Below are 22,960 nucleotides of genomic sequence, written 5' to 3' on the forward strand. Positions count from 1 at the left end.
TGTCTCCACCCCCAACACCATATTCCTACTTGCTTTAACTAGGCTACATTGCGCTAAACAGTGCCTGTTAGGTTCCCAGTTCATAGAAGCTCAGTTGTAGGTAAGCCTTCTTTGTTCTCATGTGTTTTTGTTTGTGCTCATGTGCCTGTTGTGCTATCCTTCTTTTGTGTTAATTCCCATCCAATGAAGTGGTAGTAATGTTAATTAACTCCAGGATAAAAGGGTTGAGTGTTTTTTAGACAGCTGTCTCAGTTGTGTATGCTGGCCAATTCAGTACCACTTTGTGTCAGTTTCAATAGAGTGAAGAGCCAGACCCATCGTGGCCAATAAGAAAAGGTGCACAGAATGCATTTGTATGCCCTAAAGGGAAGCTTTCAGACATAGTTTACAAACGTGAGAAAGAAGTGTTCGAGAGAAATCTGTAAATGGAAGGAGGCAAAGAATCGGTGGAAAGAAAATCATGGAAATGAAAATGGATTGTGTATCCTAATGCGGTGGTGTAGAACAAGGAGAAAACAAGGAGTAGATGCTGGAAAGCGTGATTGTTTTGCCTGGAAATGAGACAGGCACAGTGGATCGTGCATCTAATGTTCAGACACGTGGGTTTGCTATTGAGACAAATAGGTATTGGGTCCATCATGGTAATTTGGGATTATCGTGGCACTAATTCTCTGTTGGCTCTGTCTCAACTCCTATGGGGGAAACCGTCGACAGCTCTATTAGTTAAAAAGGAGGAATGAGGAGAAATGGTGTCTAATCCATTTTAGGATGCATTCCTTTTAAATGTGAGGTAAAAGCCCATAATTAGATGTGGCTTGCTAGTAGGGTTCAAGGACTTCCTTTTCAGTACACTAAGCACCACTTATATAATGTTGGTGTGTGTGTGAAAGAGAGAGAGTGCAAGGCAGCGTTTAAGAGACAGAGAGAGATCAGAAGACCACCAACCAATTCAGATTGCAGTGACATTTGTCGTTGTGTAAATCAGGGCTGTAGTTATTATGAGTAACTTAAATGTGTGAGAGAAAAAACAGGGTCAGCAGAGTTAGCGTGATGCTCAGAGAAGCAGAGACAACATTGTAAAGACATTTTACATTTACATTACATTGCACATGTACATGACCTGCACATGAGCGAATGTCTTCGCCATAAAAATTGCGGGATTGACAGAAACAGCTATATCTATAGTTATTACACACAAAATTCACATGGATTTTAACCCCATGCAGTATGTATGATGAATTGATAAAGAAAAAACTAAAAAACATTCAAAGAATTCTGAAAAGGTTACAGTATTGAAGTTTGCCATGGTTTGTCAGACTGTCCAGTAGAGCATGGCTTTAGATAAGACAGGTGTAGCTCTTGATTCTGTGTGCTGTTTCCAACTGCCAATCGCGCGTTTGTAGCTGTGTGCGTAAGAGCTATTTATCTTACTGCTGGCATCCCAGCCTGGCTGTTTTCCATTTGACCTTAGCACGAGGAACACCCATCCAGCCAGCCAACAAATGCCTCTACAGACTCACTCCAACACCAGAACCTTGACCTCAAAATGCCTACTAGCCTGTTCATCTCGCTTGCCTGTCTTCCAGACCACTTCCCACCACCCCACTCTCTTTGCTACAGACAGTTCAGGATGTTTAAGAGTGGGTCTGTGGAGCTCTTTGGCTGGCTCTGGCTCCACCTCACGTCTGAGCCAATTGTATTGTGGCCACTGTTTACTCTGCTCTGGTCACATGGTGAGGGTGAAGGTCAGGGTTGGCTTCTAGAACCATCTCTCCCATAGACATTTGCTTGCGCGTGTAACATGTGATCCCGTGTCTGTTCACAAACGCGGTATGAGAGATGAACTAAAGACACTGTAGGAAATCACATTGCCCGAGCTTGAGTGTCCCCAAGTAAGACCACGATCCAGGAAGAGAGAGAGTTAGGCTCGTAAAAGTGGTACGTGACCAAACACCGAATTGCTTTCTGAAGGTTGTGAGGAAGAGTTGCAGTGTTGTGATGATAAGAGAGGTTTGCTGGGCGTGGGGAAGGAGGGAGAGGGAGGGAGCGAGGGAGGGAACGAGGACTTTCTAGGCATAGGCAAAATGTCCTGATGACTCACCTACCTTAAGGAGGAACTAGATCTAACGTCCCCATCGGGAACATACTGTAGGTCACATTATACGTTATACATGATTTGAAATGGATTGTTTGGAGGATAACCCCTTGAGATGCAGCATCTCGTTTTCGAGGGGGCTGCCGCACACACTTTTGAAATTTTACTTTTTGAAAACGATTGAAAACCCCCCCACACACACACTTTTTATTGAGAGTTGTCCCACCCACATTAGAAAACAAACCTACGCCCCTGTTTCCGACGAACCAAAATATATCTCTGACTGGACAAAATAAATTCCTCTTCTGTCACAATTATAGCCATACAGCCACAGCTTACTTTTGCTGAATAAGCAGTTGGAAACAAAAACACAGTTCCTCATTCTTTATCAGACCTCTCAGTCAATATTCTATCACATTGAATCTCCCTTTTTCCCCACACGCACTCACAGCAGACACTCATGTGACCGACAGCCATGGCGGAGGGATACGGAATCGACCTGACCTACATCACCGAGCGCATCATTGCTATATCCTTCCCCCAAACGTGTCCAGAGGAGACCTACCTTCAGAACCTGCGTGACATAACTGTCATGCTAAAGTCTAAACATGGACACAATTACATGGTGAGGGAAAGGCCATTCTGCTCACCCCCAGTCTACCACCCCCTCCCTCCTTATTGCCCTCTGCCCCTGCCTGAAAGGAGCCTACATATTGACGTTGTCCTCCATTCTTCAGGTCATCAACCTCTCCGAGAAGAATGAGCGTCTCACTCAAATGAACCCCAAGGTAATCCCAATGCACACTCTGCGAGAAGTAGATGTGTCGTCGCCGTGGTATGGGACGAGGCCAGTAGGTCTGGCGTTGTTGCGCATTGTAAGACTCTCGAGGGATGTCCTTTTGAAGATAAAAAAAGAGGTCGAACAGACAGATTGAGTCGTCAGCGTTGGCGGTTCCATTCTGGTCGTGACAGAGCGCCCGGGAAAGGACACTGCCGGAGGTAGAGAGATGAGGTGATTGACCGCGTCATCGTGTGTTTTCGTCAGGTACTGAATCTGGGGTGGCCCCATCTGCTGGCTCCTTCTCTGGATCAAATGTGCAGCGTGTGCTCCACCGTGGAGACGTGGCTCCAAACCCACCCTCAGCATGTGCTGGTGCTACACTGTAGGGTAAAACAAACGCACCCCCCTCCCCTTTTGTACACACCTCTATGAGCCCATCCCTCAGTGGTGCCGTTTCTTTTCACGGACCTCACCTCGTATTGTTCTCTCTCTCTCTCTCTCTCTCTCTCTCTCTCTCTCTCTCTCTCTCTCTCTCTCTCTCCCTCTCTCTCTGTCTCTCTCTCTCTCTCTCTCTCTCTCTCTCTCTGTCTCTCTCCCTCTCTCTCTCTCTCTCTCTCTCTCTCTCTCTCTGTCTCTCTCTCTCTCTGTCTCTCTCTCACACTCTCTCTCTCTCTCTCTGTTCTCTTTCTTTCTGTCCTTATTCTTTTCATCCCTCTGTTTTTCTCTGTCCTCATTCCCACTCATTGTTGGAACTGTTTTTGTGTTGTTTGTCTGCTGGTTGAACCGTCTGAATCCACCAACAGGGAGGCAGAGACAGAATTGGTGTCGTGGTGGCGTCTTATATCCATTTCACCAACATATCTGCCAGGTACCTGAAGCTGTCATTACAATGCTGTACCCGACTCAGTCCATGCAAATGTAAACCTTTACTGTACATAACCCAGTTGATGCTAATCGAGACATATGCTGTTCATAACCCAGTTTATACGAATGTAGACATATACATCTAACACCTAAACAACAGACTTAACCCAGCTAGGCTAACGTTAGCCTTCGCACTGAACCCTTTGCAGTCATTTCTGTTCAATTGCTAGCTTTCCTGGTTCACATCAACTTCTTTGTTCAGGAATGTGAATTAGGAAGCTGTTATCAATTTACTGGAAATGCTCTACAAGAAAACACTGTCAGAAGATACACATATTGAATAGAATCTGATATGACTCCTTAATGTGATATGATATCACTGCTGCTTTGCAAAGGGCATGGCTGTTGACTAAGGAGACTTTGAACTGGACTTGTGTTTAGTTTTGAGGCTAGGACCAGGTTGCAATTGAAAACTTGACTCGATGGTTAATACCTCTCGTCTCAAAGCAACTGTTTAGAACTGAACTGCAGTAGCATTCGGACAGGACCCCTTAAACTGTAGTTCAATAACTACTGGAGGTTTCTCAACGCTATGCCGATAACATGTGGGCCCGTAGTTGTTCTGATCTGTATTTATCTTATCTTTACTGATCTGTCTTCTCGCAGACAATGGTGTTGCAATTGTCTCCTGGGAGAGTTGACCGTGTGTCCTCCACCGATCCGACGGGTTTCTGTCAGTATGTGATCATGGGAAGGGTCAAGAGATGGAGCCGGAGTGTCGAGAAACGTGTGTTGTCTCGTGGTTACCTCCTGACTGTGTGTCGTGTCCTCCGCGTTGAGAAATTGTCGATTGTTAAACGCTGATAACATTGTTCTGCTCTTTCTGACACGGGTGTCAGCTCCCATGTTGACCCCAGTGGGTGTGTGTGTGTGTGTGTGTGTGTGCAAAGAGTAGGTGTGTGTCTGTGCTGAAAGAGAGAGAGAGACTTAATACCTCCACATTGTCTTCATATTACCTACATCTGGCATGACTTTCACCTGCCCACAGCTTGCTCTGTCATGCAATTTGTATATGAAACAAGTCCAATTGAAAAACTGTTACTAAAAATATGGATGGAAATCCTTAGGGGCAGTTTTCAAAGGAATTTTCGTTGTGTACCTTTGGGGGAGTCACCCTCCCCTTGGGGGAGTCAGGTGGCTGAGCGGTTAGGGAATTGGCCTAGCAATCAGAAGGTCGCTGGTTCGATTCCCGGCCGTGCCAAATGACATTGTGTCCTTGGGCAAGGCACTTCACCCTACTTGCCTCGGGGGGAATGTCCCTGTACTTACTGTAAGTCGCTCTGGATAAGAGCGTCTGCTAAATGACTAAATGTAAATGTACCGTGTCTAAAACATCAATGTTAGAGTGCTACAGAGCAACTTTGATGTCTAAATATCTGTTTGTGTGTTTGTGTGTTTGTGTGTTTGTGTTTCAGTGGAGAGCTGGGCCTGGACCACTTTGCAATGAGGAGGTTCTACAACAATAAAGTATCGTTGTTTATGACTCCCTCCCAGAAACGGTGAGCATGAAATATGATTGGTTATCGGCATCCCGCTCATTCTAACTGTAAGTAAACGTCGATGAATTCCAGGAGGCCCATGGTGTAGAATGCATTGGGTCTGTTCCACAGGCTGAGTCATTCCACTCCGTTCTCCCCTCCCCTCCTCAGATACGTGTGCATGCTGAGTGGTTTGTTGAGGGGCGTGATGAAGATGATCCCTTCCCCCCTCTTCCTCCTCTGTGTCGTTCTGCACGGGGTGCCCAGGCTGAGCCTAGCGGGAGGTTAGAAACCTTGACGCTCAGATCCTCCTCCTCACAGTATTGGAGATTTCGCTACCTATCGATCCCAGTTGTATGAGACTGGGGTTAAAGACAGGGGCAAATCTAGGTTCCCACTTTTGGGGGGGCTAAGCCCCTAGATAAAACCTATTGTGTTTCTTGACCCGGCAAAACTAGAGGGTCTGGGGGCATGTTCCCCCAGAGGACATTTTGGAAATGATCCTTTTTCTCTAGTGTCCTCTAGTGGGTTTTAACACATTTAGATTCAAAATATGAAAGAAAATTATTATTTTGTTTGTTTTAATTGGGGGGGGCTAATTAAACTTTTCGAGGGGCTCCAGCCCCCCCCAAAACCATGAACTAGATACGCCCATGGTTAAAGATAAAGTATGTGTGTGTGTGTCTGTGTGTGTGTGTTGCAGGATGTCGACTCTTCCTGAGAGTGTACCAGAGTCTCCAGGCAGTTTGCACCTCAGCAATCTAGTGAGATTTACCTCAAAGTATCGCACTCACTCCTGTTCTCCACATCACGTCATGTGACTGCTTGGACCTGGCGTGTGAAACGGGATCTCATTGGTTGACCGCATGTTTATCTGTGTCACAGTGACGTGCAAGGACCTCAGGCAGGCAGGATTTATTTTGTGCTACAGCCGGCCCAACTGCTCAAAGGTGACATCATGGTGGGTACTGTCTCCCATCCTTCTCACCCACCCAGAATTCCCAATCCCCCTTCCAGAATATGACACACATGCGCCTAGATGGACAGCGTGGAAGGTCATACGTTGTATCTCCACCGAGATCTATTAACCTGCCATCAAAACGCACTTTTTTTTTGTATCCCCGCATCAGGTGGTTTGTTATCATAAAACCCCTCACACGGCCAGCCGTCAGGTCGTCTTCCGGCTCCAGTTTCACACGGGCGTTCTCCACGGACACACCCTCGTCCTCCCAAAGGAGGATCTCGACTGTGCCAGTGGAGGTAGCTGACATTTCTTTCGAAACTCGTCGTCATTTATATCTACTCTCCACGCCCCATAAAGTTCTCCTCTTCGGATGGTTTGCTCTGTTGTTGCTCATTTGCTCTCTCTCTCTCTCTCTCTCTCTCTCTCTCTCTCTCTCTCTGTCTCTCTCTGTCTCTGTCTCTCTGTCTCTCTGTCTCTGTCTCTCTCTCTTCCTCTCTCTCTCTTCTTCTATCTCTCTCTCTCTGTCTCTTTCTCTCTCCTTGTCTCTCTCTCTGTCTCTCTCTTCCTTTCTCTCTCTCTCCCTGTCTGTCTCTCTCTCTGTCTCTCTCTCTGTCTCTCTCTCTGTCTCTCTCTGTCTCTCTCTTCCTCTCTCTCTCTCTCTCTCTCTCTCTCTCTCTCTCTCTCTCTCTCTCTCTCTCTCTCTCTCTGTCTCTTTCTCTCTCTCTTCCTCTCTCTCTTCCTCTTCCTCTCTCTCTCTTCCCCTCTCTCTCTCTCTCTCTCTCTCTCTCTCTCTCTCTCTCTCTCTCATCCTCTCTCTCTTCCTCTGTCTCTCTCTCTCTCCCTGTCTCTCTCTCACTGTCTCTCTCTGTCTCTCTCTTCCTCTCTCTCTCTCTCTCTCTCTCTCTCTCTCTCTCTCTCTCTCTCTCTCTCTCTCTCTCTCTCTCTCTCTCTCTCTCAGTTCAGTTCAGTTCAAAGGGCTTTATTGGCATGAAAAACAACAATTGTTCATATTGCCAAAGCAATGGTAGAATTACATTAATATTAATCAATGTCAATCATGGCCTTATATATATTTATATTTCATACACTTACATACAGAGAGACTTACACGGCAGTTTAACCTATACATATGTGTAGCTACACCACACAGGTGTACAACTTTTATCTATGTTATTATTATTTAAGTTGGTATATTATTAATGTTGCCAAATAATCGGTATAAATAAATACATAAATAAGTAAATAGATACTCACACGTATGTATATATACACATATATATACACATACATATATACATATGCATACGCATACACACGCGCATACACACCCATACGTATATATACACACGTATATACCCACACATACACATACACATACACACGTGCATACACACCCACACGTATATATACACACGTATATACCCACACATACACATACACACGCACATACACTAGGTTATATAATGATAGTAATAGTAAAAATCTAATACTAGATTTGAAATTCTGAAAAATTACAGTAAAATTTAAACAAAATATTAAAACAAAAATGAAAACATGTTATGTTTGCCATATTATACATTTATCTCATTGTGGCTGTCTCTGAGGGCATGACAGGCTGATACATACTTTGATGCTAAAACACAGCAGTTAGGTTTTTCTCCCAATAAATAAACCAGTGTCTCTCTGTTTGTTACATTTTCAAATTCCTTGTATATGCTGGTAATTTTGGGGAAGTATTTGGTTCGAATGTCTTTATAGTGGTCACATTCTGTTAGGAAGTGGAGCTCTGTCTCCACTTTTCCCTGTGAGCAGACAGAGCACAGCCTCTCCTCTCTGGGCAGCCATGCCTGTCTGTGACGGCCTGTCTCTATAGCCAGGCTGTGCTCACTGAGTCTGTATTTAGTTAATGTCTCTCTCTCTGTCTCTCTCTCTCTTTCCTCTCTCTCTTCCTCTCTCTCTTCCTCTTCCTCTCTGTCTCTGTCTCTGTCTCTGTCTCTGTCTCTGTCTCTGTCTCTCTCTCTCTCTCTCTCTCTCTCTCTCTCTCTGTCTCTCTGTCTCTCTGTCTCTGTCTCTGTCTCTCTCTCTCTCTCTCTCTCTCTCTCTCTCTCTCTCTCTCTCTCCCTCTCTCTCTCTCTCTCTCTCTCTCTGTCTCTGTCTCTGTCTCTGTCTCTCTCTCTCTCTCTCTCTCTCTCTCTCTCTCTCTCTCTCTCTCTCTCTCTTTCCTATCTCTCGCATACAAATATTGTCACAGACTGACCTTGGCCCCTCTAATGAGGTGCGAAAGCAGGTGTGAAGTACACAAGGGAGAGATTGTGCAGAGACACTCCTAGCCTAGTGTTGTTGTGCCCGGCGATGTCACGTTGCTCTCTTTCACTCCCCTCACGCATCCAGACTCCAGGTTTCCAGATGACGGCAAGGTGGAATTGGTGTTCTCCGAGAGCCCGGAAAAGATGGCAGGTATTCCGGCCGTTGCACTGCATCATAACGTCCATTGCACCCGCCCACGCACGCGCACGTATATGGACGCGTGTACACAGTCAGGTGCGAGTCAGGTGGCTGAGCGGTTAGGGAATGGGCTAGTAATCTGAGGGATAGTCATCTGCCAAGTCATCTGCTAGTTCGATTCCCGGCCGTGCCAAAAAGACGTTGTGTCCTTGGGCAAGTCACTTCATCCTACTTGCTTCGGGGGGAATGTTCCGGTACTTACTGTAAGTCGCTCTGGATAAGAGCGTCTGCTAAATGACTAAATGTACACATGGCTGGCACCTGGGTCATATTTTCTAACCTTAACCCCCCCCCCTTCCCACACACACACACCCTTGAACATTTCCTGTCTTTCAATTCAACCAGAGCCGCAAAGCAGGCAATCACACGAGAGCCAGACAGGCAGTTAGACCGCTGCCTCAGAATAGTTCAGAATATCATTTTTGGTCTGGCCACAGGGGGGCGTAAGAGGCCCAGTGTCCTGAACCCCCGGGTGCTGGAGGAGACGAGGGGATGGCGGTCAGCCACGCCACACACCTCCGTAACACGCCCTCCTCTCCTCTCGACAGGAAACAATAAAGGATCCTATCACAAACACACATCGCACAGGAATGCAGATGTCTGTTTTTCAAGGGGACAAACAGAGCAGGAACGAACGCGCACAGATCCAGATTCAACTGGCCAACAAACACACCCATACTCACGGATGCACAAACAGGCACACAAATCAATCCAGATGAAAACGTCTAAGACTGTAAAATAGAGTAACACCATACTTGGATCAGAACGAAAGCTGGCTTGGGCATGTTGTCAAAATCCCCCCAAAAAGAACGATGAATTTGTTCTTGAAAAGGTTCATATTTGTGGTACACCCTACCGGGGTAATTACACATAGGCATTGACTTTCAACACTTGATATATTGACTTGTTAGGTCAGGATCCATCTTGGATCGTGTGTGTGTGTGTTTTTACCCTCAACAATGCAGGACTGTTGTATAACCAACGCATGACTTAGGCTGTCTCTCTCTCTCTCTCTCTTTCTCTATCTCTCTCTCTCTCTCTCTCTCTCTCTCTCTCTCTCTCTCTCTCTCTCTCTCTCTCTCTCTCTCTCTCTCTCTCTCTCTCTCTCTCTCTCTCTCTGCCTGCCTGTCTCTCTCTCTCTCTCTCTCTCTCTCTCTCTCTCTCTCTATCTCTCTGTCTCTCTCTCTCTCTGCCTGTGTGTGTGTCTCTCTTTCTCTGGTCGTCGGTCGTTGTCTTCGGAAGGCAGTGTTCTATGGCAGAACGAACCCACGGTGACCGTCGACTACGACACCCTGGACCCCGTGGTGCGACGCGATTCCTTCCAGAACATCTGCGACCGGGAAGCAGGTGAGCCTGTCGCCGCGGAGCTGAGCCGCTCCTGCTCAGAGACGGCTCTCCCTCCTCCCCTCCCTCACCTCGGTGCGTCCACGCGCCCCGCCGCCTCCTCCATTAGAACAGGCTTTCACAGGTCAACGTCAGGTCAGGCGGACGGACGGGAGAAAAGAAGCTGACCTCGCGCCGACCTAGGCGGACCCTTTTGAAACCTTTGTTTGAATCATATCGTGACCTCTACAAACCCCCTCCAACTCCCTCCCCCCCCCCACCCGCCTTTCCTGAACCCGCAAACCTCGAAAATCGCATCTAAGATTAGGTTCGCGTCCAGCGGGGGATTTTGGAATCCAGGGGGGATGGTAGTCGTGGCGTGGATGGGTTTTCACTGTACGAGGCGTGAAGAGAACTCTCCCAGAAACATAAACCGGAGACAGGACAGTAGTCTGTGTGGCTTGTCTTTTTCAGAAGGATTTCTTTGTCGGCTCAAATGTCCGACTACACACACACGCACGCACACACGCACACAGGCAGCTGAAACAATCACTATAACTGGCGATTGAGGTTCCAGTTCCAGCTGTTTTATACCAAGGCTAAATCGGCACAGGGCAGCCATGTAATTTAGACGGGCCGCTTTGGGAGCAATGTGGAAAAGCACTGCGCTAACAACCATGCTACGCACATACATGCATGCGCACCCACGCATTCACACACACACAGACACTCACACACTCACACTTATGCACTCGCACCCCCACACACACACACATAAACACCAGCATAATAAGGGTGCCAGCCGGTGAGAAGAACTTCTTAGAAGAATGTTGTTTTCAGCCACAGATGGTTCTGTTTTAACCCCTGGCCCCCTCCCACCCCTCCCCCCTGGATCGGGATTTTCAGGTTCTCTCTCTCTCTCTCTCTCTCTCTCTCTCTCTCTCTCTCTCTCTCTCTCTCTCTCTCTCTCCTCCCCCCCCTCTCTCTCTCTCTCTCTCTCTCTCTCCTCCCCCCTCTCTCCCTCTCTCTCTCTCTCTCTCTCTCTCTCTCTCTCTCTCTCTCTCTCTCTCTCTCTCTCCCCCCCACTCTCTCTCTCTCTCTCCCCCCACTCTCTCTCTCTCTATCTCTGTCACACGCTCTGTCTCTCTCCTCATTTCTTTTTTTTTTGTCTGTCTTTGGCTCTGTGTCAGCCGCAGGTTCAGGTTGCAGTTTGCCATCAGTCTGTCTGCCCATTCCACTCCACCCCCCCCCACCCCACCCCACCCCACCCCACCCCACTTCCTCCCCCCTCCCTCCCCCCGCACACCGCTCTCTCGCGGAACACGCCCCCGTGTTTACATTCCCTGTGCCTTATTTGGGCAGCCCAAGGTCCCGTGGCTGTGTGTGTGTGTGTGTTTGTACATGTGTGTGTGTGTGTGTATAGCCTCCTTTTCCTGATGTGCGCACGTCAGGTAAAGTGTGCGCGGTGGCTGTAAACCAGAGGGAGCCGTCCTCCTCTCGGCTAAGGAAAACGGCACGAGAAGGTCCAACGGCATATACCTGCAGAGGGCTGCTGAGCGAGCGTTTGGGAAAGAGAGAGAGGAAGGAACAGGGGGAGAGAAGGAGGAGGTGAGGAGGGAGGGAGGGAGAGAGAGAGCAGAACAGTCTTTCCAAACTACGGGGAAGGCGGAGATTTGCAGCAGCAGCAGCGGCAGCAGGGGAGAAGGAGAGAGAGCGGGGGAGCGAGGGGGAAGGAGAGAAAGAGAGAGTCGGGGTGACAGGAAGAGGAAGGGCGAGGGATAGGAAGAGCGCGCGGAGGGACGCGCGAGGCCGTTTGCACCTTCGGAGGGGGAAAAACCTCCGACCCCAGATTTTCCCAGAGAGAGAGAGAGAGAGAGACGCGAGGAGAAGGAGCAGCGCCGCATGAAAAACGGTCTGAGCCGCTTCTCTTCATCCCTCTCTTTGAATCGGGTCTCCTTCCTTCACGGGGAGTCTTTTATCTCCATTTCAATTCGCTCCCTGTCCCCGACTGGCTCAGGCAGTCTCTCGTTCCCCCTCTTGGCCATCTGTTCTCTCTTTTCTGTTTTCCAATCCCTCCTTCCTGAGGGCGCTCTGATGTCAGGGTTAGGGGTTACCGGTGAACGATCCACGCGGATAGGATTGCGCCGTGGTCATTTGTTCACGGTGTTGTTGAATAGGACTCCGTTTGTGTCTGCGCTGGCGCTTTAGCAGGTTTCGAATTGGCGAGTGTGGTCTTGTTGACAGGAGAGCTCGTGGAAGTTAGACCACAACTGTCATTGTGGCCTCGTGTGTGTGTGTGAGAGTGTGTGTATGTGTGTGTGTGAGTGTGTGTGTGTGAGTGTGTGTGTGTGTGTGCTGAGGAAAAAGCTAGACTGGGATGTTGAGGGGTCTGTTCGACCAGCTGAGAGACTTTACCATGCATGTCTGGAATTTGGGTTTCATTGTGTCTCTGGGCTCCACAGGCTACACTTAGACAGCTCCCCGACAAAGGTATGTACAGTGTTACCGTTGCATTAAAGTGACTGTAACTGAAACTGCACTAGCTACTTGCGTAAGGCATCCATTGGACAAAAGCATATTCTCTGTACCGTTGGTTTCAGTGCATTGAGTGACTCAAATGTATTCTCAAGTACTGAAAGATTTGTTATTGTCTTTCAAGGTAATATGTGGTCAGGTTTCTTTTCTTATCAACTTTTCAGTTCCAAGCTGTCAGGGACATACTGCCTGGACCAATAGCATTAGTTTCCCCTGACATTAAGCTAAGCTTCGGAGGTCAGCGTGTGTGTCAATGTGTGTTTTTGTGTGTTTGTGTGTGTGCTTGTTTGAGCTTGTGTCTTCCTGTCCAGCCCTTAGAACACATCGTCACCTCTCTCTCTCTCTTTCTCGTTTTCGGAATTACTGTTTGTTTTTTTGGAATGGTTCTCTCGCAGTCCTGATGGTTGCTTTTTTTATTTTTTATTGTTGGTCGAATGTGTGTATAGCTGTGGCGAGGAGTGCGGACAGTTTGTTTGTTCTTTCTGTGTTGCCTGCACGTTCGGCTGGGCTGGTTGTTGACAACACGCTAAGACCGTGTTATCAGCGCTGACTGTGCCCAGGTAGGGCTGGCTGTTGACAGACGTGTTGCTTCTGTGACACACGCGCAGCCCACACAAAGAGACTCTGTCTCATCTAGATGTCTGGAGCGAAGGCGAGCTGTTAGGTCTGTGTGTGTGTGTGTGTGTGTGTGTCAAACTGAGACAGGGAGACGGCGGAATAGGCGGAGAGTCCATACGGAATATCAGTCCGTTTGTATGACAGTAATAGACAGGAGAAGTGGACCTTTGATCTCGGTGGTCTGACACTGCTCTTCCTCCTCTCTTCTTCCTCCTCAGCTCACAGCCAGGTCCCTGTCGACGTCAGCCTCTACGCTAGAGTGAGGAAGAGGAGCGGTGAGGAAGGAGCTTCGCTCCCCGCGCCCGCCACCAGCCCCGTCCTCAGTGACCTGGGCCTGTCCGCCAGCAGCGACTCCGGGTTCTCCGTCGCCTCCCAGTGGACGAACGGTGCGACGGCAGCGAGCTCCGGGAGAGGACCCGTTCAGGACGAGCGCACCCAGCCCAAGAGGCTGGTTTTCGGGGTGGGTCTGGAGCCGGCTGGGCCTCCTCCGGAGGGCATGACTGAACTCCCCACCTCAGACGGAGGGGATGGAGGGAGGGGGGAGGGCGCGGGAGGGGCGGACCAGCCGGTGAACGAGAGGGAGACCGACATCCTGGACGACGATGAGGACGATCGCCGCGGGGAGGCTAGCCCGGCGCTGGACAGACACAGCTCAGCTAGCATTGGCTCCCTCTCATCAGAGAGCCTGCCCGATGCCCTGGGATTGGTCCAGAGCGAATACTCCACCCACACTTGGGTGCACCGACAGCAGATGGTCGACACCCACCCTCACACTTACCCTCCTTCAGAGGGACGAGGGGGCGCGGACGGGGGGCGGGGCAACACCATCGAAACCCCGCCCCTGCCCCACACGCCCCTGAGAGGAAACAGCAGCCGGGAGGCGGTGCAGAGGGGGGCGGAGCCCGGAGGGTCACCTGACCACGCGGACGGCGGACCCGGGGAGGAGGAGCTCGCGTCGCTAGCGAGCGACATGGACGAGTCCATCGAGCAGCTGAACCAGCTGATCCTGGATCTGGACCCCACTTTTGTGCCAGTTCCCACCCGCTGTGCCCCCCTCTCCCGCTCCACCTCCCTCTACACCAATGGGATCAGCCACAGGGGTCCCGCCCACCAATCAGGTAAAGCCATGACGCTAGGTCCGGCCCACTTCTCTGGTTTGCGTTTCAGACACCTGCACATCGTCAGGGCAAGCACCGTCCCTTCCAGAACGTTCCAGCAGGAAAAAAGTCTCTCAGACAAACACACCTAGCGACATGATACATATACTCTACATATCCGGTGTCGAACGTACGCGTTGAATCTTATTCTCGTAATCTCATGCGTTCTAAGTGAACTTGGGGAGTCAGATGGCTGAGCGGTGAGGGAGTTGGGTTGACGCTGGGTCTTTGGGCAAGGCACTTCACCCTACTTGCCTCGGGGGGAATGTCCCTGTACTTACTGTAAGTCGCTCTGGATAGGAGCGTCTGCAAAAATGTAAGCCTAAATGACTAAATGTCACTTCGGTCGACGTCAGTAGACAGCGTAGCTCCACAGGGTTGACGAAAAGCCCCTCCGCGGCGTACAACAGGCCTCTGTGTGGCAGATGGGGCTCTCACGTTAGGCTTAAGACCACAAAGCCTGCAGCTTCTGGGAGCGCCGGGGCCCAGAGGTTGGGTTCGGACACGTCCGACGAGCATACTGACTCACTGTCCCCTGTATTCAAACCACGGGGGACATTCAAACCACTGCCGGCTGTGAGGCACCTTGTCTGTGTGTGACGTGTGTGTGTGTGTGTGTGTGTGTGGGGGGGTCTACTTTGTGTGTGTGGTGTGGTGTTTGCTGAGAGGGTGGAACTATTTGCCTTGAACGGGTCAAAGATACGGAGGCGGTCGTCCAATCCGAGCTTTCCTCGTGGGGCTTTCGGTTTTTCACGGTCTCCTATAGTCAGTAGAGCTAGCCAGGGCTTGAACCTAAACTCTCCACTGCATGGCTCACCTTTGCACCTGATGAATTTATGATCTTCAGTATCCACCAGAGGAACTCTGTTAACCCTTGGGGGGACATACCTGTCATGCTCCCCGCCCTGTGTGTGTGCGTCTGTGTGTGTGTGTGTGTGAGTGGTTCACAGACGGAGGCCAGACGTTTTTTTCCGAGTGATGTCATACGCTCCGCTCCTGACCCGGTGCTCTCGAACCAGCTGTGTCTCTCTCTCCCTCCTCATCCCCCTATCGTAAGGGCCCACTGTCTGAATGTTTACCACAGGTCACAGGGCCGGCATAGGGCAAATGCAAGCTTGTGACAGGCCAACAGAGGACCCGCATTCCTGTCGCCAAGGGGGGGTCTGTCTGTCTGTCTGTCTCTCCCTCACTGACTCTGGGGGTCACTGTACTCCTTGACCGTGTGTTTTATTTGTCCTTTTTTTCCCCGTCTCTTCCACCCTCAAATTGTGAGCACAGGAGTTGGCGTGTGCGTGTTAATTATGTTTGTCTTCCTGTGTGTGTGTGTGTGTGTGTGCACGGGGTGTGTGTGTGTTCTCCACCTAAGGGCCCCTCAGGGGGGCCACGGGTCTAATATTTCACCTCTTGGTCATTGTGACAGTGAGTGTATGCGACTCCAGAGGTGGTGTTTGGAGGGAGGATTGCGTGAGAGGGCTGGTATGCTTTTGAAGTGAGTGACATCGCGGCGGACTGCGTTCACAAATACGTTTTTCATCCCTGCCTTCTTCTCTTTCGCCTCTGGAGACGTGCTTTTCTGTAGCGCACAGCCATTCTCTCTGGCTCGTATCAAATGATACTGACAACACTGTGGAAAGAAAGTTTGAAAATCACTCACAGTGAGTTGACTGAGGACACACACTACCTTTGAATATCAAAGTGTAGTCTTTTCTATCTTTTTACAGACTGACGTTTTGCTATTTGTTACCTCGCACCTGTGTTTTATGAGTTGGAAACATTGGCAGGCCGTAGCTATGCTGTTTGTTATTGACTGCCATTCTTTATGGCTTTCATGGCTTTTTCTTTTTCATATTGTTGTACGCGTTCAATGTTGCAGATGTTATTTTGGCTTTGCCTCCCTTCGGTATCACATCAGTTGCTCTCTCTCTCTCTCTCTCTCTCTCTCTCTCTCTCTCTCTCTCTCTCTCTCCCTCTCTCTCTCCTCCCTCTCTCTCTCCTCCCTCTCTCTCTCACACACAAGGGTAGACTCATAAAGCCAGACACCGCAGGTAGCTTTGTTCCGCCTCACTGGCTCCACCCTATTTCAGAGGCACTTCAAAGCCCGCCGTCACGGCGATACCGATCTGGCTGCCATGGCGACATGAATCACAGTGAGTAAAGTGCGCGGGGTTGGTTCCAGCGGGGCCGGTCTGCCCCCCACCCCCACCCCCCCACACTCCTGATGCACCAAAGTGGGATCTGGAAGGCACGACGCGGTCCAAAACACACTGCCGAGATGTTCCACCATCTGTTTTGAACGCACACTCACTCGCACACACTTACACACACACGATCACTCACTCCAGGCAGGCTGAAGTGGGAGCTCTGAGGTGCTTGGCAGGCCCTGTTGATTTAAACCAGGTGGTGCGCTGATGCGCTGGCCGTACAGGTGGGGTTGAATTTGTGTCACGCATGAGTCATCGAACCGGTCGGCGTGGGGATCTCCTAATGGGCCAATGGATATCTGATCTTTCAGTCGTGATTGTGGAATGCCATCCCTTTATTCATCGTCCTGCCCCTTCTCTCGCTCCCTTTCTCTCTCTCTCTCTCTCTCTCTCTCTCTCTCTCTCGCTCCCTCTCTCTCTCTCTCTCTCTCTCTCTCTCTCTCTCTCTCTCTCTCTCTCCTCCATCTCTCTCTTTCTCTCTCTGTTTGTATCTCATTCTCACTCTTTGTCTTTTCCCCCTTCTCATGCTCTTTTCTTATTCTTTCTTTCTTTCTTTCTTTCATCCTTTCTTTCTCTCAAACCGTGCCCTATCTTCCCCAATTTATTTTGTCTCTCTCTTACTCTCTCTCTCTCTCTCTCTCTCTCTCTCTCTCTCTCTCTCTCTCACTCTCTCCATCTCTCTCTCTCCATCTCTCTCTCTCTCAGTTTAGTTCAGTTCAGAATGCTTTATTGGGATGACAGTTTGGGTTGAGCAGTATTGCTAAAGCAGTCCATATTGAAAGGTCATTTGAACATATGTATCACAACATTGACGAGGAGTATAACAATGATAATATGGGAGTACAATATAACAGTAGCATAGTAAGAGTAACAGTAACACATAAATGCATGTTAATATACAGAAAGGTTTTAACAGTTGTACACGGTTGGTTCACTGTCCCCGCTGTCTCTTTCTCTCTCTCTCTGCCCCCCTTCCCCTACTCTCTGTCCCTCCGTCTCTCTCTGTCTCCTCTCTTACAGGCTGGCAGAACCGGCAGAGCTGCGACGTCACAGACTACCCCCGGCTCCACAGCCCCGAGTGGGGCGGGGCCGTGGCGTTTGGGGACTCCCCCGTCTTCAACCTGGAGCCGGCCCCTTCCCAGGTAACACAGCGCCCCCCCCTGGTGACACGCTGCCAACGCGCTCCACCCTCGCTCCTTTCGCGCCAACCGCTCTCCGCGTATTTCCCAAATTGTAAATCTGTCCACGGTGAAAATAGCTGGAATGTTCTGGAATGGACTCTCGCAACCTTTCCCGTGGCCGCACGGCTTGAATGGCCCGGCTTGTTCGATGCCATAACAAGAGAATGCGGCGCACACACGGATCACAAGACCAATGTCTGCCCTTGTGCGTGTGGCTGCTTGTGTGTGTGTGTGTGTGTGTGTGTGCGCGCGTGTGGTCCAGCGTGGGGGTCTCTTCGGGGTCGACGGCCGGGACTATCGCGGCGTGACTCCAGTGGCGGGCGGCTTTGACGCGGTGCCGTCGACTCCTTCCTTTCCCGTCAGCCCTCCGACGCCGTACGGTAAGAGACAGTGGATATCATCTGTCCCAGGCGACACACGGTAAACATGACCCGGGGTCGGCTATGTCTTGGAAAGATTTGGCACGTGAGCAGACCTTTTCTTTTCTCCCCAGTTAAAAGCTTCACCGAGTTCTCTCATCTGAGACCAAGCGGACTGTGGGAGCTGCATGGAACATCTCTAGGTAGGTTTGGTTTCCCTGGTGTGTGTTTGTGTGTCTGTGCGTCGTAGGTAAGAATGTGTTCCGCTCGCTCGTGGTCAAGACTGAGGTCTGTGCCCAAACACCAGAGCTAAGATGGCTGCACGACAAGGTTTCAGGGACAGGGTGGAATCCACTGACACACACACACACTCACACACACACTCACACTAGTCACTTTACACTCTGTCACTTTCAGCTAAAGGTTGCACTATCAGCAATATTGTACTAATTGCACCCCTCTTGTCTCTTAGGTTAGTATAGGTTATACGGTTATTATGTGTATTTGAGGTTTAGTATACTGTATTGTATACTATTTTGTATATTTAGGAGGTTTGTTATGTATTTTAGCTTATCATAGGTGTAACCTATGTTCTGAGTACTTATATGTCATGTTATGCCAGGTCGCTTTGCGTTGTCTTGACCTAAGAATGCCAGTGCCCAGTCTGACCTTGTGTTGTTCTGTGCATCTGACAATAAAAGACTTGAACTTGAACATACACACACACACACACACACACACACACACATGCTGTCAGACACACACACACACCCGCACACAGATCCCATGACATGGATATATTCACTGCCCCTACTTTCCAGCTGTGGAGATGCAAAGTACATTTAATTATCTGTAATCCAAACAGAAAGGTTTTGAGGACTTGGTTGAGGCAGGTAGATACCGCGGGCAGCGTTGCAAGATGACAAGTGGACAACAGATCTACATCGGAAGCCCGTGCTTACAACATCTATCTAATCAGCAGATCACGAAAAACAAAACAAAAAAACTGTATATTTCTCCCCGTTGGATATCCTGTCGATCCCCATGACGGTTTTGACCCCGAAAAGGATCCCGCAGGGCAGCTATGGGACGTGCCCCTGCAATCCTGCATCCTAACTGACCAACCCGGCGGATAAATATAGACCTACTGTAAAAGAGGAAGTGACCTTGACTGGCAGGATACACGCTGACTTCCGGTTTGCGGTGGACAGCGGTGGTCTGGGGTGGCTGGGACATCCTGTTGAGACCACTGGAGTGGGACCCTCTGGGAGAGAGCCGTGGTTTGAATACCCGACCTCCGTGGTTGCTATCACTCCCCCACAAGGCCCCTGTTTGTGTTTCGACATATCCATAAAGATATACTCACGCTGGATTGATAAGTGAAGGGTTAGTGTGGACGAGCGAAAAGGATGACTCGCAAATCCTCAAGGATATCTTTGGTGAGTTCATATCCGTAGCTTTTATCACCACCTCGCATCGGCGCGTGTAAACCCTGCCAAAGTGAAGTCAGGAAGAGGCTGTCATTGACCTTCACAGAAGACAAGCCGCTCAAAGACTAGGGCAAAGTAGTACGGTGGACATTCCGGTGCTCTCTATCAGTGACAACACAACAGCACCTTTAAAGGGCACCGCAGGGTGGTTGTCGTGGACATATTTACTAGAACAGCCATGTGAACAGAAGGCCGGGGAGAGCTCAAGTTGTTCCTACTCATCCAGAGAAAACAACACCCGATTGTCGTCCGGTGGATGGATAGAAGAATGAACAAAAGGGGTGGAAGAGAATGTCTCTCTTTCTCTTTCTCTTTCTGTCATTCTTTCTCTCCCCAGCCGGTTGGGGGAGCAGACAGAATTTCCTGTTTCCCAAGTTGGTGGGAAATTAGTCTGGGAAACACAGCTGCCATGCTGAGACGGCAAGCTGACATTCCCCACTTAATGAATTTTATTTTCTGTTTACCGCCATCATCTTAATGACATATTTACCTCCGGCCGACTGCGATGCGAGGAGCGATTAGAGAGAGCGACACCAGAAGACTCCCAAAACAAACTCCCCCCCACCGCTCCAGCAAAGGTTCCCACAATACTGCAATCTCACCAGCCTGATTACCCAGGAGATAGGGCTGGGGTGGGGGGGGGGTGGTCGAGCTTGAGCCTGGAATGTTTTTTTTTATGCCACTTATAAGAGCATGTCTGTCCAATATGTGTGTTAGAGTGTGTGAGAGTGTGTGAATGTGTGTGTGTGTGCTGGCCTGAAGGGGACTTTTAGAAGGCCCGGGTCTCGCTCAGCCTTTGTCGCTAACGACCCTCCTATTGGACGAAGCAGGATGACACGTTCCCGTGACCAGAAACGACGGCCAATGGCGTTCCGAGTTTTCAAATCATTCCGTCAGCTCTAAATATAAATGTTTGACATTTTCATTGCTCGATATCCAGTGTGTGTTGTACGTGCCATTTCAATGGTCAGTGGGGCAGGAAGTGAGAAATGAACTCTGACATACGTGCAACAGAAGGTTGTGGATTTCCGTATTCTTTGTGTTGGAAAATTACAGCCTCAGGGGATTATGTAACAACATCACAATGTGTGTATCTGATCTGAAACCAAAACAAACACAGAGATAGAGACATATTAGCCCGGAAAGCTGGTTGGCAGAGCTAGTTTCCAGCCAAAGGAACTACATGTTTACCGCCGAACTTTAGGTGGGGCGGACGGATCGGCCACGTTTCCAAACTCCTGATCATCGGAAAAGTGGGGGAGTGAAAGGTCAGTGGAGGTCAGAGGAGAGAGAGAGAGAGAGAGAGAGAGAGAGAGAGAGAGAGAGAGTGAAAGAGAGAGAGAGAGAGAGAGAGAGAGAGAGAGAGAGAGAGAGAGAGAGAGAGAGAGAGAGAGAGAGAGAGAGAGAGAGAGAGAGAGAGAGAGAGAGAGTGACAGGCACTCAGACGTTTTTTTCAATACTTCATTGTGCGCTGTGTGGAGTGGATCGGTGCGCTGACTGGCAGTAACTCACCATTGTCTGACCACAGTCTGTCAAATAAATCTCCGGTCAAGCACCGTGTGTCAAGCACCATGTGTCGTCTTTCGAATCCAGGCCGCCTCAACGCAATCCACATGAAAGGTTTATGATCTAATTTACGTGCCGAGATCCGATACATTCGAGGAAACGCAGGGAGTGTGCTTTTATCTGCGTGGTGTGTGTGTGTGTGTGTTCGCTTTAGGTAGCAGATGGTGGAAGCAAGGCCACATGCCCTGACAGAGAGACCATAGACTCCCTGGCACGACCCCCCCTCTCTGGCCATAAAAGGACACAAGCGACCTCTGACCCACAGCAATGCCTCACGATAGGACGAAACAGATTCCAGCGGCTCGGCAGAAACAATGCGTGGTGGTCTGTTAGGAAAATGGGAGGGGTCTTGTGGAGTGCAGGCTGGGAGGAATTCTCTCTCGCTCCCTCAATAGAGTTCAGGCTCAAGCAGCGACAGACCACAACACAGAAGCAAGCGGGGCGCTCGCTTTGGGGGCCACGAAGCGGAGGATTCGAGCGCGGAGACCCTCTGCCCTCGACGGCTGAATCGTCTCATTGAGTCTCACTGCTTCAGGAGCTTAGCGAGAACCCAGAGAGCTTTGTAACAGAATACACAAACAGACAGATAGACAGACAGAAGGCACTGGAGAGAGAGAGAGAGAGAGAGAGAGAGACAGAGAGAGACAGAGAGAGACAGAGAGAGACAGAGAGAGAGAGAGAGTAGGAGGGCGAGAGAGGCAGTGCAAGCCTCACTGAGCAGGGGGGGAGAGGGAGAAATTGGGCCATTTCTCTTCTTTAAAAGAGTCTTTCCTTTGAACCTGGAGGCAGAGTCGCCTGCAGTGTGTGGAGAAGACCAGCTGTGCAAGAGAGATAGAGAGAGGAAGACAGAAATACAGAGAGAGAGGACAGAAATACAGAGAGAGAGAGCGAGAGCGAGAGAGAGAGAGAGAGAGAGAGAGAGAGAGAGAGAGAGAGAGAGAGAGAGAGAGAGAGCAAAGTCATAAAAAACAGGAGGACAAGTTGAGGACAGGGTGTCTGAGAGTTTTCCAGAAAAGAGTGAGAGAAGAGACCGGTGGGAGTGTGGGATACCTCTATGAAACCCTCACCATGACTGCTTCTCTCGGTACGTACACCGTCTGCACACGTTGCACGCGATGCACACTTTTTGGGGGATATCTGTGTGTGTGTGTTTGGTGTTTTTAGGAAATGGTCATAGAAACTTGATTCGTGCACATTTGCTACGTGCTTGTCCGTGTATTGGTATCGTGCTGTGTGTGTGTGCGTGTGTGTGTGCGTGTTTGAAATCGACCTCCCTTAAGCCCCGTCTCTGGGGAAATACCCCCACATTGCAGGATTTTGCCATTCATTCTGCGTGTCTTTTTAAGCTCTCTCTCTCTCTCTCTCTCTCTCTCTCTCTCTCTCTCTCTCTGTCTTGCGTCCTCTCTGTCCTTGTTTACATAGCGTTATCGTTATCCATCCTGAGTTTTTTAAAGAGCACACACACCCCTCGTCTTTCCTGCAGACCCAGGGTGTTTGCACACGACTTCTTCTGGAATTTGTCTTGTGTGGCTGTCTAGCAAATGCCGTTCGCTCGCCGTGTCCCCCTCTCCCCCTCTCTCTCTCTCTCTCTCTCTCTCTCTCTCTCTCTCTCTCTCTCTCTCCCCCTCTCTCTCCCCCTCTCTCTCCCCTTCTCTCTCTCTCTCTCTCTCTCTCCCCCTCTCTCTCCCCCACTCTCCCCCCCCCCCCCCCCCCACACATTTACTGTCTCTCCTGGTTGTGAAAGCTCCGTGGCTAAGCTCACCAGTGTTTTCTTTCTTTCTCC

At 49.8% G+C, this 22,960-nt stretch overlaps 1 protein-coding gene across 2 annotated transcripts in view; it reads left to right on the top strand.

Moving 5' to 3' along the window:
• Window positions 1–38: 38 nt before the first annotated feature.
• The window catches only part of tns3.2 (tensin 3, tandem duplicate 2), a 34,941-nt gene continuing 12,019 nt past the window's right edge, over window positions 39–22,960 (top strand). For both annotated transcript variants that reach the window (XM_084692622.1, XM_084692623.1), the window contains exons 1-16: window positions 39–100; window positions 2,547–2,720; window positions 2,833–2,883; window positions 3,141–3,263; window positions 3,680–3,744; window positions 5,216–5,299; window positions 5,450–5,562; window positions 5,982–6,042; window positions 6,164–6,239; window positions 6,409–6,538; window positions 8,634–8,699; window positions 9,990–10,094; window positions 13,442–14,341; window positions 17,602–17,723; window positions 18,025–18,142; window positions 18,256–18,324. In XM_084692622.1, coding sequence (XP_084548748.1) covers window positions 2,571–2,720; window positions 2,833–2,883; window positions 3,141–3,263; window positions 3,680–3,744; window positions 5,216–5,299; window positions 5,450–5,562; window positions 5,982–6,042; window positions 6,164–6,239; window positions 6,409–6,538; window positions 8,634–8,699; window positions 9,990–10,094; window positions 13,442–14,341; window positions 17,602–17,723; window positions 18,025–18,142; window positions 18,256–18,324 — 2,233 coding nt within the window. In that variant the 5' untranslated portion in view covers window positions 39–100; window positions 2,547–2,570. The remainder of the gene's footprint in view (window positions 101–2,546; window positions 2,721–2,832; window positions 2,884–3,140; window positions 3,264–3,679; window positions 3,745–5,215; window positions 5,300–5,449; window positions 5,563–5,981; window positions 6,043–6,163; window positions 6,240–6,408; window positions 6,539–8,633; window positions 8,700–9,989; window positions 10,095–13,441; window positions 14,342–17,601; window positions 17,724–18,024; window positions 18,143–18,255; window positions 18,325–22,960) is intronic.

This window comes from Hypomesus nipponensis, chromosome 26, assembly GCF_054491055.1.
Source record: "Hypomesus nipponensis isolate SF chromosome 26, ASM5449105v1, whole genome shotgun sequence".
NCBI classification, from domain to species: Eukaryota; Metazoa; Chordata; class Actinopteri; order Osmeriformes; family Osmeridae; genus Hypomesus; species Hypomesus nipponensis.